At 57.3% G+C, this 16315-nt stretch overlaps 2 protein-coding genes across 16 annotated transcripts in view; one reads left to right on the top strand and one right to left on the bottom strand.

The window, feature by feature from the left end:
• The first annotated feature begins 2081 nt into the window (after positions 1-2081).
• On the top strand, positions 2082-5660 carry TMED1 (transmembrane p24 trafficking protein 1). Of its 2 annotated transcripts, XM_032311336.1 has the most exons (5): positions 2303-2388; positions 2817-2972; positions 3086-3183; positions 3326-3509; positions 4600-5660. In XM_032311336.1, the coding sequence occupies exons 2-5, from the start codon at positions 2889-2891 to the stop codon at positions 4816-4818; spliced, it is 585 nt and encodes a 194-aa protein (XP_032167227.1). In that variant the 5' UTR covers positions 2303-2388; positions 2817-2888; the 3' UTR covers positions 4819-5660. The 2 variants fall into 2 exon arrangements, with proteins under 2 accessions (XP_032167219.1, XP_032167227.1); XM_032311328.1 differs by lacking the exon at positions 2817-2972 and having other exon boundaries at positions 2082-2388.
• DNM2 (dynamin 2) overlaps positions 5400-16315 on the bottom strand; it is an 84698-nt gene continuing 73782 nt past the window's right edge. For 7 of the 14 annotated variants that reach the window (XM_032311218.1, XM_032311212.1, XM_032311232.1 and 4 more), the window contains 6 exons: positions 14917-15026; positions 12404-12515; positions 11742-11906; positions 9046-9278; positions 7786-8037; positions 6784-7200 (listed from right to left, as the gene is read on the bottom strand). In XM_032311218.1, coding sequence (XP_032167109.1) covers positions 7131-7200; positions 7786-8037; positions 9046-9278; positions 11742-11906; positions 12404-12515; positions 14917-15026 — 942 coding nt within the window. In that variant the 3' untranslated portion in view covers positions 6784-7130. Of the gene's footprint in view, positions 5796-6783; positions 7201-7785; positions 8038-9045; positions 9279-11741; positions 11907-12403; positions 12516-14916; positions 15027-16315 lie in introns of those variants that run through there. The other 7 variants (XM_032311267.1, XM_032311229.1, XM_032311264.1 and 4 more) reach the window with 2 other exon arrangements.

Here is a 16315-nt window from a genome sequence, read left to right as displayed (position 1 = left end):
AAACAAACAAAAAAATACAAACGCTGAACAAGCACCTGAAATGATGCTCAACATCATTAAGGTAATGCAAATCAAAACCATAATGAGATACTATTTCACAACCATTAGGATGGCCATAATAGAAATAAATAGAAAATGGCACATGTGGATAAGGATTTGGAGAACTTGGGGCACCTGGATGGCTCAATCATTAGGTGTCTGCCTTTGGCTCAGGTCATGATCCCAGGGTCCTGGGATCAAGCCCCATATCAGGCTCCCTGCTCAGCAGGAAGCCTGCTTCTCCCTCTCCCACTCCCGCTGCTTGTGTTCCCGCTCTTGCTGTGTCTCTGTCTAATAAATAAATAAAATCTTTAAAAGAACAAGCAAAACAAATAAGGATTTGGAGAACTTGAAGCCCTTATACATGGGGTATCAAAATGGTGGGAGTACAAAATGGTGCAGCTCTGTGCTCAGCAAGGAGCCTGCTGGAGATTCTGTCCCCTCCTTCCCCCTCTACTCCTGCCCCCACCCCACCTCGCTCTCGCAGGCTCTCTCTAAAATAAGTAAAACTTAAAAAAAAAATCTATCTATATATATATAGATATATAGATAGATTTTTTTTTAATTAAAAATAAATTTTCAGGGCGCCTGGGTGGCTCAGTTGTTAAGCGTCTGCCTTCGGCTCAGGTCATGATCCCAGGATCCTGGGACTGAGCCCCATATCGGGCTCCCTGCTCAGCGGGAAGCCTGCTTCTCCCTCTGCTTTTGTTCCCTCTCTCGTTGTTTCTCTGTCAAATAAATTAAAAAAAATTTTTTTCAGAATGTCCAAGCAGCGAGTTTGAATGACAGAAATCTTTGGAAATGAAAAGGAACAGTAACAGTGACTGCACATAAACTTTGACACAAGGTGGTGTGACTTCCCCAAGTTCTCCAAAAGCAGGAAAGAGCTGACAGCCACCAGCTGTATTCGAAGAGTAACTGTCAACAACTGCCAGCCACTCCAGGGCCTATCTTTAAAGACTCAAAATTTCTATCTAAACATTCTTCCTTATTGTTTAGACAGAATCACCAAGTAGAGTCCATTTCTCCAGTGACTTCTTGGCTTATTTGCCAGCTTCCGTGAGGGTGGTCGCCTCCAAATATTCTAAGCCAGACTGAGGGAGCAGAGGTTAGTTACATGATGGGCTGCCTAGTGGTGGGCGATCAGCCTGGAAAATAGCAGATAATATGCTGAGCGCCGAACGAGCATTCTCTCAATCTTCACAACACCCCAATGAGGTAAGATGAGCATCACATCGTCTTACGGATGAGGACACGGAGGGCCGGTGGGATGATTCCAAGCCAAGGGTCGAAGGGGTAGAGTGGATGTGGGAGGCTTTGTGGCTCCCAGGCCCACACTCTCCTGCCTCGTAAGCATCTGGCTGTCATTTTTCCTACCCTGGGTCACATCAGTTACTCTGCTTATTTGCTGCCCCCCCCCCCCCGAGTTTGGGACCTTTGGGATGCAGACTGGGCTATGTCCCTCTACGGACTCTACGCAAGGAAACGGAGCGCTATGGGCAGGGCTTCGTCTCGAGTCCCACAGCCGCCCTATGGGGAGGTCGTCCCATCACCCCAGTACAGACGAAGAAACCGACAAAGCGATGGCTCTAAGGAGCAAAGGGAGTAAAGGGTCAGGCGGCGAACCTGGTGCCACGGACAAGGAACACGAAACCCCCACATCAATACGAAAGGGTCTCTCTTTCTCCCCCAGTGGAATCAACTTATACGTGAGCCCTACGGTGGCGTACGGGTTCAAGCCCAGCCCTTATTTAAGGTCCACTCCGCCCGGGCCAGAGGGTCCAATGGTCGTCGCGCGCAGCGTACTCTGGGAAAACCGCAGGGAGGAGCCTTAAAAGGTCCCGGGAACCTCCTACTTAGCTGTCTTAACTTTTGCCTGAGAAACATGCACCATCATAGTACTTATTTTTATCATTTTCCCTCACCATCCGTTGAGACTAGAGCTAGAAGCTGCTCAGAAAGAAGCCCCCAGAAGCTTGAGTGTTTTAAGGCACAGCAGGCATTCATCCGGGCAGCTAAGCTCTCAAGGGGCCCTTCACTTTTTCTCTAAGTTCGCTTCACACCACCGGCAGAAGGGACTACCAATGAGCTCCACCGAGTAGCAGAGGGGGCAGGGCTAGCTCTTAAAGGAACCGCAACCTCTCCGCAGACCGGAGGGTGACCCGGATGATGGCGGCCAGCGCGGCCCTAGCCTTGGCTCTCTGGCTACTACTGCCGCCGGTGGGGGTTGCAGGGGCAGGGCCCCCGCCGATCCAGGACGGCGAGTTCACGTTCCTGCTGCCTGCGGGGAGGAAGCAATGTTTCTACCAGTCTGCGCCGGCCAACGCAAGCCTCGAGACCGAGTACCAGGTACAGGGTCCCAAGTCGGGAAGCATGCGACCGAACGGAGCCAGGGCGAGGGGGCGTGGCCAAGCAGCTGAAGCGAGACAGCGATGAAAGGAGGGGGAGGAGCCAGTGCGTAAGAGCGCGGGGGCGGAGCTAGGAAGAACGAGCAGGACCTGGTGGAGACGGGGCGTGGGAGCGGAGTGGGTGTGAATAATGGCAGGAGGCGGGGTTAGAGTGAGGCTGCCGGAGGGGGCGGGGCCATCGGTTATAAGTGGGCGCGCCTCACAGGGCAGGAACCTCACGAGTGGACGTGGCCAAAAGTTGGCTCGACTTGGGGAGCTGGTGGGCGTGACCAAGATGGGCTACAAGAAAGGGCGTGGTCAACATGAGGCTTTCTCGGGGGTTGGGTTAAGGAAAGCAGGGCCCTGTCACCTCACTTGGGGTGTGGCCAGGTAAACGTCGATCAAGGAATTACGACGGGGGCGTGACCAGATGAAAAAGCCCAACCCAAAGCTGTCCTATCAATGAAGACTGAGCCAAGGCAAGGGGCGCGGTCAGAGGGACAGGTGGGGCAGGACCAAGTTGCAGGTGTAGGTGTCCGCGCTCAGGTAGGCCCCTGGTGGTCCTGGATGGGTCTGTGCGGGTTGGTCCAGCCCTGGCTTTCCCTGGCAGGTGCCCTTGGCCTACCCCTAGCCCTCCACCCTCTTACCTGTCCCCCCAGGTGATCGGAGGTGCTGGACTGGACGTGGATTTCACACTCGAGAGCCCTCAGGGCGTGCTGCTGGTCAGCGAGTCCCGCAAGGCAGATGGGGTGCACACGTGAGTCAAGTCCCACTGTCTGCCTGGGTTTAGTTTCAGCCCTGCCCCTCCCCGGTGGCCTCAGGTTACTACCTTCCCTGCCTCTCAAAGTCCGGCCAACGGGCCACTGTGGGTCATGTGCGTCTGTGTGTCTTTCTCCCAGGGTGGAGCCCACGGAGGCTGGGGACTACAAGCTGTGCTTTGACAACTCCTTCAGCACAATTTCTGAGAAGCTGGTGTTCTTCGAACTGATCTTTGACAGCCTGCAGGATGACGAGGAGGTCGAGGGCTGGGCGGAGGCTGTGGAGCCTGAGGAGATGCTGGATGTCAAGATGGAGGACATCAAGGTGCGCCCAGGCTGAGCCGGGGCCACTTGTCCCAAATCTCTGGCTTGGGGCAACGGTGCTCCCCTACTCTCCCACCTTGGCTGGGGTCTGCATCTGCCTGACACCACCCCCCCCCAGCCCGCCCACTGTGCCTCCACCTTAATTAGAACAGTAGCCACTCACAGTTAAAATAATAGTGCATTTCTAGATATAGGAATTTAAGAGCTTAAATAACTCACAAAATCTCCATATGAGGTAGGAAATGTGCTTCTGATACCCCATTTTAACTGAGGCACAGGATGGCTAAATAACTTGCCTAAAGCCACACAGCAACTGGCAGAGCTGCATTTGTTTTTTTTTGTTTGTTTGTTTTTTTTTTAAGATTTTATTTATTTATTTGACAGAGAGAGATCACAAGTAGGCAGAAAGGCAGGCAGAGAGAGAGAGAGAGGAGGAAGCAGGCTCCCTGCTAAGCAGAGAGCCCGATGCGGGACTCGATCCCAGGACCCCGAGATCATGACCTGAGCCGAAGGCAGCGGCTTAACCCACTGAGCCACCCAGGCGCCCGGCAGAGCCGCATTTGAACTCAGGCAGTCTGGCTTTAGCAACTATGCTGTTAACCACTAGTAAGTCTGCTTTTTTATTTTATTTTTTATTTTTTATTTTTTTTTTAAGATTTTATTTATTTATTTGACAGAGAGAAATCACAAGTAGATGGAGAGGCAGGCAGAGAGAGAGAGAGGGACGCAGGCTCCCTGCTGAGCAGAGAGCCTGATGCGGGACTCGATCCCAGGACCCTAAGATCATGACCTGAGCCGAAGGCAGCGGCTTAACCCACTGAGCCACCCAGGTGCCCCTGCTTTTTTAATACTTATTTAGGCATTCAATTCTCACTGCAATTCAGAGGAAACGAAGGCCCAGAGAGGCTAAATTTGCTCAAGGTCACACAGCCAGCCAGCCAGAGAGAGGATTTAGACTCAGGCAGTCTGGCCACAAGTTTCCTCTCAGCTCTCTCCTCCTGAAACATAAGCTCACCCCATCCCCCCAGTTTTCTTGGTCCCTGCTCCCCAAAGGGCAGAGGCCTGACCCTGCCCCTCTCTCTGTTCCACAGGAGTCCATTGAAACCATGAAGACCCGGTTGGAGCGTAGCATCCAGATGCTGACGCTCCTGCGGGCCTTTGAGGCACGTGACCGCAACCTGCAGGAGGGCAACCTGGAGCGAGTCAACTTCTGGTCTGCGGTGAACGTGGCCGTGCTGCTGCTGGTGGCCGTGCTCCAAGTCTGCACGCTCAAGCGCTTCTTCCAGGACAAGCGCCCTGTGCCCACGTAGCCCCAGAAGGAAGAACAGGGAAAGGAGGGGCAGCAGGGCACATGTGTGTGAGATCTGGGGTCCGTTCCCCCAACTGCTTCCTATGGGAGGGGAGGCCACGCAGTCACAGCCCGACGTGTGGCCCTCGTGTCTCTCTTCCCTGCCAGGAGCCAGGCGAGAAACACTTGTTGGCTTGGCCGACAGGCCTGGGACCTCCAGGAGGGACAGCTCAGTGGCTGCACCTGCTTTCCTGGGAATTATGCATGGAGGGGCCGGCACTGCAGCATTTGAAGGCGACCCTTGGATCTTCTGGCCCCTTCCCATGTCCCCTCTGGTAATGCGTGTGCCTTAGCCCGAGGCCCAGCCTGCACTGGCACAGCTCAGCGTGGGACGGGGGCCAGGAACAAGCTCGCCTTCCCTCCCCTCCTGGCCTTCTGAGGCAGGAGACGGCGGGAAGGGGCTTGCTGCTTGTGGGACCCCACACATTCCTCTGTCTCCCTGTCGCCCCACCAGAGGCCCGTTGCTGCTGCTGGGGGCAGCTCCCGGGCGGGGGCCGGCCTGCTGATGCCAGGGGCCGGGAAGGAGACACAGCTACAGTGTTCTTGCCAGGAGAGTCACTTTATTGAGAGGAAGGAGCCCAGCCCCTCAGCCCAGCGCCAGGTGGGCTCGCTGTGGGGTCTCGTACCAGAACTCCAAGAGTGGGGGGCGGGGGCTGCACGGCCACCCGCCCCTCCTGCTCTCTCTGCAGAGGCCCCAGGCAGGGCTGAGGGGTGGCCCAGACAAAGCTTTTGCGCAGGAGCTTCACGGAACAAAGGGCGGTCTGGCCTGGGCACTGGAGTCAATAAATTATGGTCAGAAAATCACAGAGCCTGGTGTCTGGGGCTCAGGGACACCAGCCAGGACAGATCTGCCCCCCAAGGGGGCAAACCAGGCAGGCGGGAGGGGTCTCCCACGAAGCTCAGAAGAAAGGCCGGGCGGGAGCCGATGGAGGTGGTCGCCTGGGCACAAGAGAAAAATCAGAAAGCAAAGTTTAACTGTGACCTGGGCTGAGCCAGAAGGCCTTGGACCCGGGTGGAGTCCTCAGGACTGCAGTGGTGGGGAAGGGGCCCTGATCATGGCCGTCGGGGTCAGAGCGCTGGGATTCCCTCTCTCCTGCGTGATTCTGCTGCCCACCACAGGCCTGTGTCAGGGGCTGCAGCCAGGCCCCTGGGTTAGTATGTGCGGAGGGGGCGCGGCGAACGTTTGTCCCCATGCCTGATGTGTTCTGAAAACCAAGAGATTTTCCCTCTAAAGCACGCTTGCCTCTGGAACAAGTGAGCTCGCCCCGGGAGCAAGGTGGGAGATGGCCCACGGTGGCGGGGTGGAGGGGGTGGTCCTTGTCAGAGGCCTGCCTGGGGAAGGTTGAGCGGCCCACGTCCTCAGCCTGAACGCCAACACAAAAGGCCCACACAGCAGCCACCAGAAGCTTCTTCCCTTTATTTTAGTTTATTAATAGGATACAGAGTGCAGGCACTTACAGTGGTCAAACCGAGCGAGGAGCGAGCAAGGGCTGCTCTGTGATGGGCCGCCGGAGGCCCACCCCATCGGGGAGGCCTGGGTGGGAGCCAGGAGCCCCTCCGAGCCTCCCCACTCACTCAGCCCTGAGCCCGAGCCACCCCGGGGACCTAGGAGGAGGAGGGGACCCAGGGAGGAGAGCGCGAGGCCGGCAGGACGGAGGCTTCCGGCCCCAGCGAAGGCACCTCCGGCAGCCGAGGCTCAGCCGTGTGATTAATACGGCCACAGAAGGAATATTTACAACTTGCAGGGTGGGCAGCGCAGGGCCTGCTGGGCCTGGCTCGCTGCCTGGAGCTCCTGCTGCTGAGAAACGGACATGCTCCTTGGGCCCCCGGAAGAGCTGGGGGGACAGGCACTCTTGCTGCCCCGGTTTCCAAAAGGCCTGTTCTTCTCAGGCTTTCCTGGCCAGAGAAGCCCGGGGTGAGTCCCCCCCTGACCCCGGGGCAGGGATGCTCATTTGAGATGGCGCCCAGAGCACTCCCTCCTCTGCGAACCTGCGGCTCCATCCCCCAAAGTGCAACGGCCCAGCTCCCGCCCCTGCCTCAGGGCTCCAGGGCTCCTTCTTCAGTGCTGTGTCCAGCTGGGGATGGGGGCCAAGGTTAAGGAGGAGTCAGGGGGCTGCCCACAGGGAGCCTGGTCCTGGCACGTGCATGACAGGGCCGGGGACGGCAGAGGGGCCCGGACCACCGAAGCTCCCGCATGGTGGGGGTGGGGGTGCAAAGACCCCCTGAGAACACGCCCCCCGTGGCCTAGTCCCCCGTGGCCTAGTCCCCCGTGGCCTAGTCGAGCAGGGATGGCTCGGCTGGGCGGATAATGGTGGGCCGGCTGGGCGCAGCAGGGGGTCTTCTACTGCAAAGAGAATAAAGACAGACGGGGAGGGGAGGGGGGACATGGCAGTGAGGCCCTAAGTAGGACAAGGGGGGGGACCCAGGCCCCTACTCCCCCCACGGTGCCCGATGCTCTGAACGCTGCTGGACACGAAGGAGCTTGCGTGTGACTCTGGGTGAGTCCCCACCCACCCCGCACTTCGGGTTCCTCACGGGAGAACTCTGGACAACACAGCCTGGCCTGCTGGATGGGGTGAGGCAAGGCGGGGTGTGCCACGGCTTCTGTGTGTCCTCAGTAAGGAAACAAAGCTGAAAACCAGGAGAAGGGGCCCCAGGCGCAGAGTCCCAATCTGCATGGTGAGCCACCTGCTGAGGCAGAGGCCAGGCCTGGGAACCTGGGAGTCAGCCTGACTCTCCATTGCTCTGTGACTTTGGGCAAGCAAGCTGGGCTCTCTGGGCCTTAGTTTTCACACCAGCCAAAGGGGTATGAAGGCTCTATTTTCCGTAGGGCGCAAGGAGAGCTCCTTGATTCGAGGAGAGGCCTCAGGGCGCAGGCTGGTGGCTCTAGTGGTGGGCAGGGAGTGTGGGGAGGGGGGTCCAGCCTTACCTGGGCACTCCAGGGGGGATGCCGGGTGGAATCCGAGCCGGCCGAGACGGGATCTGAGGTGGGGCCGAGAAGGGGTCATTGTTGGCAAACACGCTCTGGGGTCCAGGCCTGGACGGGATGGGGGGCGCAGCAAAGGAGGCCGCTGCCCCCACTGGCACGGGAATCAGAGGGGGCCCCGGGGTCGGGCCTCTCACTGCTGGCGGCCGGCCCGGGGGGTGCACGCTGGACACGGGTCGGCGCTGTGGAGTGGGGCTGTGGAGGAAGGAGAGGGTGTGAGCTGGAGAAGCGGGTGGGGAGCACCAGCCTTGCCAGGGTGGCTGTGGAAACCCAAGAGGGCCAGGGGGTGGCACGGGCTGGCAGCGGCCGCAGCCCAGGGGGGCACAGGGGCATGTCTACTCCTGGGCAGCAGGCTGCATGGTGTCCCGGGCCCCTCCATCCGCCCCACCACCATGGGCTTAGCAATGGCTGTGTCCCCAGCTAAAACTCCAGCCAGGGCCTGCCAGTACCTCTCCTCGGCCACCAGGGGCTCCTACTTCTCTCTGACCTCACTCCTAGGGCCACCAGTCCTGTTCGGGCCTGTCTGCTTCCTGCTTCCTCTAATCCACCCTCATTAAGCAGAAATCCTTCCACAGCCCAGCCTCGACTCCAAATCAAGTCCAGTGCCTCTAACCCTGCCCTGGGCATCCCACGGGCTCCCCCCTAGGCTGCAGCGCCTGCTGTTCCTTCTTCCTAAGTAACTCCCTGGCTCATGGAGGCCTTGGCAGGGCTGACACCTTCTAGGAGATTCCCCTGACCGACCCTCTGTGCTCCTGCCCTGTCACTGGTTAGGTGTCCCAGTCTGAGGCTCTGCACTGCCCCTGCCAGAGTATGTCCATCCAACAGCTTGGAGGTGGCTGAGGGGGCAGGGGACAGGCCAGTCATGCCCTCCAGCTGCTTGCGCAGATCCCCCCAACCAGCCGTTCTTGCCTGTGCTCTGTGCTCCAGGACCATGACCCCAGGGCCCCTGCTGCCCTGGTCTCTCGCCCTCTCCGGCTTCTACTTGGGCTTAACGGTGGAAAACACCAGGAGTCAGACGGGCCTTCCAGCCCCCCCTTCTCTCTCCTTGTCCTTCAGGCCCAGGCCGGGCAGCAGCTCCCACTGCGACTAGGTCCCCTCACCCCAGCCACCCCCGGGGCTGGGGCCTGGCAGGCCACATTGGGAGAGCCGGGGACTCGCGGGAAAGTGGCCTCCGCAGACTCCAGGCGCCCCAGCCTCTCAGACCTGTGGCTGGTGGCGCTCTGTAGCCAGGTGTCATCGACAGGCGGCGGCACGGGCGTGGACACGGTGCTGGTGCTGATGTCCCCGATGATGTTGAGGGCCTCCTTGAGCGCGTGGTACATGCGCAGCATGTCGTCCCGCCGCTGGGCCTGGTCGGCCGACTCCTCCATGAGGCTGCTCTGGTCCGCCGAGGAGTATAGGTAGGCCAGCAGCTCGTGGTGGATGAAGGCCTTGGTCTGGGGGGCAAGGGGCAGAGGGGTCAGGGCGTCCCCCCATACCTGACCTTAGGACAAGCCCGTCCCAAGCATCCGCCACACCCAGAGGGCTGTCTGGTCTTTAACTTCACGTACGACACAGATGATGTTGGAACTGCGGATGAGCCTTCTACCTGGCTGTTGGCCGCGTCTCTCCGGGGCCCTGTCACGTGTCCTTCCAGCCCGGTCCACGAGACGCATACTAAACTTCTCAAGTCCTGCCTCTTTTACTGCTGTTTTTCCTCCCATTTCTTGTCTTCCAGCTGGTTTTCATTAAAAAGCTACTAGTTTCGGGCACCTGGGTGGCTCAGTGGGTTAAGCCTCTGCCTTCAGCTCGGGTCATGATCTCAGGGTCCTGGGATCGAGTCCCGCACTGGGCTCTCTGCTCAGCAGGGAGCCTGCTCCCTCCTCTCTCTCTCTCTGCCTGCTTCTCTGCCTACTTGTGATCTCTCTCTGTCAAATGGATGAATAAAAAAAAAAAATCTTTAAACAAACAAACAAAAAAAAGCTACTAGTTTCTGTTAATTTTATGCTCTGTTCCTTTCTACCACCTCTTACAGGATACAGGAGTTTCTTAGTTACTTTTAGGAGTTTCTGGGTTCATGTTCACGTGCCCAGGAGCTTCTCCAACGAGGAATAACTTTTCCTATTCTTTTGCAGAGTTTCGCAACTCTAAATGATTTTTCTGATCAAACTGCATTGGCTAGTAACTCTATAAGAAAGTTTGTTTGCTTGTTTGAAGATTTTTATTTATGTATTTCAGAGTGGAAGAGAGAGTGTGTGTGAGCAGAGGGAGGAACAGAGGGAGAGAGATCCCCAAGCAGACGCCTCACTGAGGGCAGAGCCCGATGCGGAACTCGATCCCAGGACCCTGAGGTCATGACCTGAGCTGAAATCAAGAGTCAGATGCTCAACCGACTGAGCCACTCTGGCGCCTCTCAAGGAAGTTTTAAACCCAGGTGGAGATGGCCAACTTGTTCTTGTTTTTAGAGGGGATGTTTCCTGCGCTTTCCCATCAGGCCAGGAGTGGCTCCGAGGCTGAAATGCAGACTTGTAACAGAGGACTCCTACCACTGTCTTTTTTAAGAACAGATTTGACTTTTCCCAAACGAACTTTCAGAATCTGCCAAAATTACCTCACCTGAGGGTTTTTTGCCCTCCTGTTTTCCGGAGCCCTCCTGTGCATTCTGTTATGTTCCACAGTTTTCCACTTCCTGAGTGAGACTTACTGTCAACCGGGCGATCCTCCTCCTCTTCTTTATGTATTAAATGGATTCAATTAAAGGGACAGAGATTTCTAATCTTCGGCCACTACGCAACAACGCTAAGATAACAGACAAGTATGTATGTGCTCAGTGTGAATATGGGCAAAGGTCTCTGTGGGAGAAATTCCTGCGAGTAGATACTTTGGGGCCAAACCACGCATGCATTTTAAATTTCATAGTGGCGGGAGCAAGTATATGGTAATTCTTATAGGTGAAGAACATATCAGCACACCCAGGAAACCTGACAGTGCTCAGCCCGAAGCAGATCGTAAAGAGCGCGGTGAAGAAGAAGGGACTTGGGATTTTTGCTCTGGATCCTGTTCCACCGAGAGCTTTTACAGGCGTGACAGGAACCGAGCCTGGTCTATGGAGACTGGTGAGTGCCCAGCTGAGCTGGAGGCCTGAGGCAGGAGCCCCCCCGCACCCTCCCAGCAACCTAGAGCCGGAGGTATTAGGACGGCTGCATTTCACCAGAAAGCAGGCTAAAGCTCTGAGCGGCTCAGGAGCCGTGGAGGAGGCAGGTAATGCCCCGGAGCGAAGGGAGGCTGGGCTGCAGGCCAGCAGGAGGCCGCAGTTTGGGACCTACTCCGTCTGGGTTTTTATCCCACCTCCCACTCTTCTGAGTGACTCAGGGCAGGTTTCTTGACCTTGCTGGGCCTCGTCCTGTCTATAAAATGGAAATGACAGCAGCCCCTCTCCTAGGGTTATCGTAAGGCTGAAAAAATTCAGAGTAAGCGTAGATGTGTGGTGTTAGCTTTAAGTACCTAAGAAAACGGGAGTGAGCCCCGTGTGGCCTGCACCTTCCAATTTCCTGAGAGAGGCGGAGAATCCTGATTCTGATGTTAAAAAAGTAGTGACTCACTCTAACTTTAGATTTTAAGTAAAACAGTGTAGGGATGCCTGGGTGGCTCAGTCGGTTAGGCATCTGCCTTCAGCTCAGGTCACAATCCCAGGGTCCTGGGACCAAGCCCCACGTCGGGCTCCCCACCCAGCAGGGAGTCTGCTTTTCCCTCTGTCCCTCCCCTCGCTCATGCTCTCACTCCCTCTCTCTCAAATAAATAAATAAAATCTTTTAAAAACCAAACTACACAGCGTTCAGGCCGATTTGGCTGTGGTGCCCCGGCCCCCGCCCCTGCACCCGCAGGCCCTCTCCCCTCCCCAACCGTGGCCTCGAACTCACGTTGTTGATCATGAGGTGCATGATGGTCTTTGGCATGAGGTCGCGGATGGACTTGTTGATGATGGCCACGTACGAGTCCACCAGGTTGCGAATGGTCTCCACCTGCCGCTCCAGCTGCGGGTCCATGGAGAAGGTGTTCTCCTGGACTCCGTCCTCATTTTCTGCCTGCAGGGGAAGCGCAGATGGTGAGGCGAGCCTGGGGAGTCTCCCTTCCCTGAGTCCTGTCCACCACCCTCTTCCCGGGGACGTCCCCTGATGGTTGACGCCGTGAGGCCTCCCTGCCCCTGGCCTGAGCTGCCCGGACCTGGGGCGACCGTGGTCCAAAGTGATTAGACCCATTCACCTGGTGACCGGAACATGTTAATTTGGGGGCTGAGGGCAGCCATGTTCACTGTACCTCAAGGACAGGAGGAGGAGAGGGAACAAAACAGATGGGATCCCAGGCCATGTAGCTCCCCGGCCTTGGCTTTAGTTCTCCGAAGTTCCAGAGAACTTCTGGGCCCTGACTGTAAAACCTTCTCCACCTCTCTCCTTTGTTTGCTCAAGAGAGCACAGGCTACATGCCTGGAAATGACCCACCCAGGCAGATGCCAGACTCCATCCTCTCCCAGGAGGGGCCAGTTCTGCTCAAGGAGCGTCAGTCGGGCAGGGCAGTTCCTCACCTGGTCCTTCTCAGGGTAGACCCCAGCTCGGAGGAACGAGGCCTTCCAGCTGTCCACATCCTCCTGGGAGTCACAGGCCAGCTCGATCTGCCGAAGGTCCTTGTAGACGTTCCTGCGGCAAGAGGAAGAGGCCTGTTCTTGACCCTGCCCACTGCCCTGGCCGGTGCAGGAGCTGTAGCGAGGGCTCTGGGGTCTAACGGACAGGGACTCACACCCGAGCCGGGCATAGCCCGAGCCCCAGGATCGTAGCAGCGCCTGCACCATGTCGGGCTGACGGAGCCCCAAGTCAGTGCCCACAGCAGCCAGGACTGTGCCAAGAGCAGAGCGTGTGCTCAGCGAGCATCTGCACCCAGCAGCGTCCGGAGGTTTTGTTTTCTTGCGCCTTTAGTCGATGCCTCTCTTTCTCCTGGGCACCTCTCCTCATTCGTGCTCTCCTGTGGGGGCCGAAGCCTGCCGAAGATACTCTCAGAAGCGGGCATGTGTTCCATCGAGGTGTCTTCAGGGAGGTTATAGCCAAACTGTGCACAAGAACATTCTGTGATGGGAGAATCGTTCTCAACCGCGCTGTCGGCTGAGGTAGCAACAAGCCACAGGCGGGTTCTTCGTGAGCACCGCGAGGGCGGCGGAGGAAGTTCACTCAGGTTGCGTTTCATTTGTCGATTTACATTTAAATGGCTAAATGAGGCCAGTGGCTACTGCACTGGACAGTGAAGGTCTAGAATGTGCGCACATTCCTGGGGGCTGGGCTGTGGGGAATGGAGGGCTGTGGAGCTGTCCCAGGGCAGGATGGAGACTCCCAGCTACCACATGGGAGATACTGGGCAAATGTGGGTCTGTGAGCAGAAGGCCGGTGTAGAGCCACAGGCTGGAGGAAAAGCGGACAGACACCGTATGGATGGCATTTATGGATGGTGTTCTGTAGGCCAGATCCCACAAGACAGGTGTGGCCAAGACGGCCCAGCCATCCCAAAGCTTTGGTGTGAGATCGGAGTTTGGGGTTAGTCACGACCTTGTGACAGCTACGGCTGGCCGGCAGTCGGCAAGTCCAGAGTCTGTGCCCTCCGACTTCTGGAAGGAGTCTTAGGGAGTGAGGGGCACAACTTTGTTGCCCCTTCTCCTCCTCCTTAGTACTACCTGGAACATCATCATGATGGCTGGCGCTTGGGCAGCCATCTTGGAAAAGGAGGAGGAGGGTTCCGCAGCAGGAACACCTGGGCCTGGAAGCCGGAGGAACTGGCCCCTGCCCTGGATGGTGAAGCCATAGGAAACCCAAACCTCCGTCTTGTTTCCATGACTACTATTCTGGCTTTCCTGGGCTCACTCCTAAATACTACGTTAGGTACGACCTTCACCCCCTCACGCAGGGGATCAGGGGCTAGGGAGGCGGGACAGCTGCCCTGTGCTCAGCAATGAAGAACCTCCAAGCCAAAGCCCAGGGTCTGCCTCATGCCCTCGAGCTTTTTAAGCAGGGGAGGTGGGGGTGCAGGGGGAGAGCCGAAGAGATAAAAGGTTTTTGGAGCCAGCTGATGGCAAAGTGGGCCCCAGAGCTTTTGGCCAGCCCAGAACAAAGTGGGATTGAGCTACTCTTACACAAAACATGACGTGAGGCTTTTGCCTCGAACCGATGGCAGCGTGGGAGCAGTGGGCCGCAGGGAAGGTGGTCCTGGGGCAGCGGGGAGGGTGTGTCCACACTCAGCCCTTCCTCCTACTCTCAGACCTCCTGCCAGAACTGGGTTTCCTCCCCAGCTGAGAAAAGCATCTTTGTTTGTGCTAACGTCTCCCCCCTCCACAGCAATGCCCGTGGGGGTGGATTCAGCAAGGCCCCCTGTGCCCTTCTCTTCTCTCTCGACACTCACCCAGCGGTCTCACCCTGTGACTTTGACCATCACCTTGCGGTAACAGCTCCCCAGTTCACACCCTGCCTGGAGCTCGTTCCAGAACATCAGACTCTGGAACCTACACATCCACCTCCTGGACTCCTCCATGTGGTGTCTCACAGGCCCCTCTCCCTGATCGTTCCCAACCCTATGCTGAATCTGCCTTCTACATCTCAGCAGAGGGCAGCCTGGTCCTTGCGGTTCTCAGGGTCCCCAGAAAATGCCTTCCTCTCTTGTACTTGCATCCACCAGGCCTCTGGTCAGCTCTGACTCTCTGAATAGGCAACCTCCCCCTCTAAGTCCTCGGCCCCACCTGGACCAGTGCCATCCCATCAACCCTGGTCTTCCAGCTCTGGCCCTGTGCTCCCCCCATAGCCACCAGGAGGCGCCCGTGAGCACCTGAGCCAGGGCCAGTCCCTCCCCAGATCAGAACCCTCTGGCTCCCGCCTCACTTCATCATGTCTCTGCCCAGAGATCCTCCCCGACCACACCAGGAAGCACCCAGTTTTCTGCTTCTTACTTGATTCCCTTTCTAGAACATGACATTCCAGGCCAGGGGCCTTATGCAGAAAGCACTCAGCGGATGCTGCTGAATGGCCAAATGAGGCCAGCGACCATAGCCCTGTGGGCCCTCACCTCTGCTCCGTGTTGAAGATGGCGAAGACATGCTTGTTGGACATGAAGCCTTTCTCCACATCGCGGATCTTCAGGTTGTCCAAAGGCAGCATGTACTTCTTCTCCTTCTCCTGTGGGTGGAAGGGGAGGGGTCACCGTGATCTGTTTAACTGAGCATCTGAGGATGCCCTGGGCCGGACACTATGCCAGGGCCTTTGCTGGAATGCTCCTCCTCCCAATGCCCACACGGCTCCCTCGTGTGTCCTTCCAGTTTCTGGGCAGAGGGGACTCTGCTGGAGAGGCCTGCTCTGTCCCCACCCTGCACTTTCCTTCTCCGCCCCCTCCCCAATCCTATTTCTCCTCTCGGTACCTCCCCTCATGTAACTGGACCCACCACATCCTCTTGCTCATGGACTTAGGCTACCGTCTGTACTGGGCCTGATCTGTCAGTTCAAGGTCAGGGACTCCTACTGCTTTTGTTCACTGCTGACCCAGCACGGATACTCAACACTGGCCAGCTTTCATTCTACCCAGAATCCAACCCTTCCTCCACCAGAAATGAAACTGTTAACTCAACTATGACATCTTTACAATGAGCCTGTAGCCGAGTTACCACTATGGTCCCATTATACAGAGAGGAAGACTGAGGCCAAGCAAGGCAAGCAATGATTCAGGAGTGGGGCTGGGATTTAAAATAAAATTCAACAGCTTCAGATGTTTCTGGAGCTGGAAAGTGAGCCCCCTTGAGATGACGCCTGAGCTCCAAGGCCACGGAAGTGTCACTCGCTTCCTAAGGGCAGCCCTGTTCAGGAAGTGCCCGCTGAGTGGCCGGCACTCAGTCCTGGTGACTTTGGGGGGTGGGGGGGGGCAGCTTGGGAAGGATGTGGATCATGGAAGCCAATGTTCGCTCACCGACGGTGGCTAAGCTCCTAGTTTACCCAGCATAGGGAGGGGCCCCTGCAGGCATGTCACCTTAGACCTCTCCATGGGGGCGGCGTGGGGGACCCATTAACAGGTCTTCCAGGAAACCAGAGAACGGCATCGGGGTGCAACAAGATCCCTTGGTTCCCAGGCCCACGTGACCCACAGTCACTCGATGACCATCCCCCATCCCTGCCAGGGAGGCACTGTGCTCAGAGAGGTAAGGTAGCTGCCCAGGGCCACACAGCAGGGGGAGTGGCCCACACCGGGATTCCAGAAGCCAGGCCTACATGCCCCACAGCCAGGTTCTGCACACCACCCTCTCTTTTACCTCTGGGGATCTTAGGAGAGGAGACCCCTTCCTCCTCATCCAGGAGTTCACTTTTTTCCACCTGTTTTGTCCCTGGGTAGAGAAGGCCCCAGAACAAAGCCCAACATGGCTGCTCCCTCCCAATTCCAGAGCAGCCACTGTGATCGAGGGGAAGGGGGGCCAGGGGCT

The sequence above is a fragment of the Mustela erminea genome, chromosome 1 (assembly GCF_009829155.1).
Source record: "Mustela erminea isolate mMusErm1 chromosome 1, mMusErm1.Pri, whole genome shotgun sequence".
NCBI classification, from domain to species: domain Eukaryota; kingdom Metazoa; phylum Chordata; class Mammalia; order Carnivora; family Mustelidae; genus Mustela; species Mustela erminea.
Note: the sequence above shows the minus strand (reverse complement) of the source record. Positions and strands in the feature narration are given on the sequence as shown.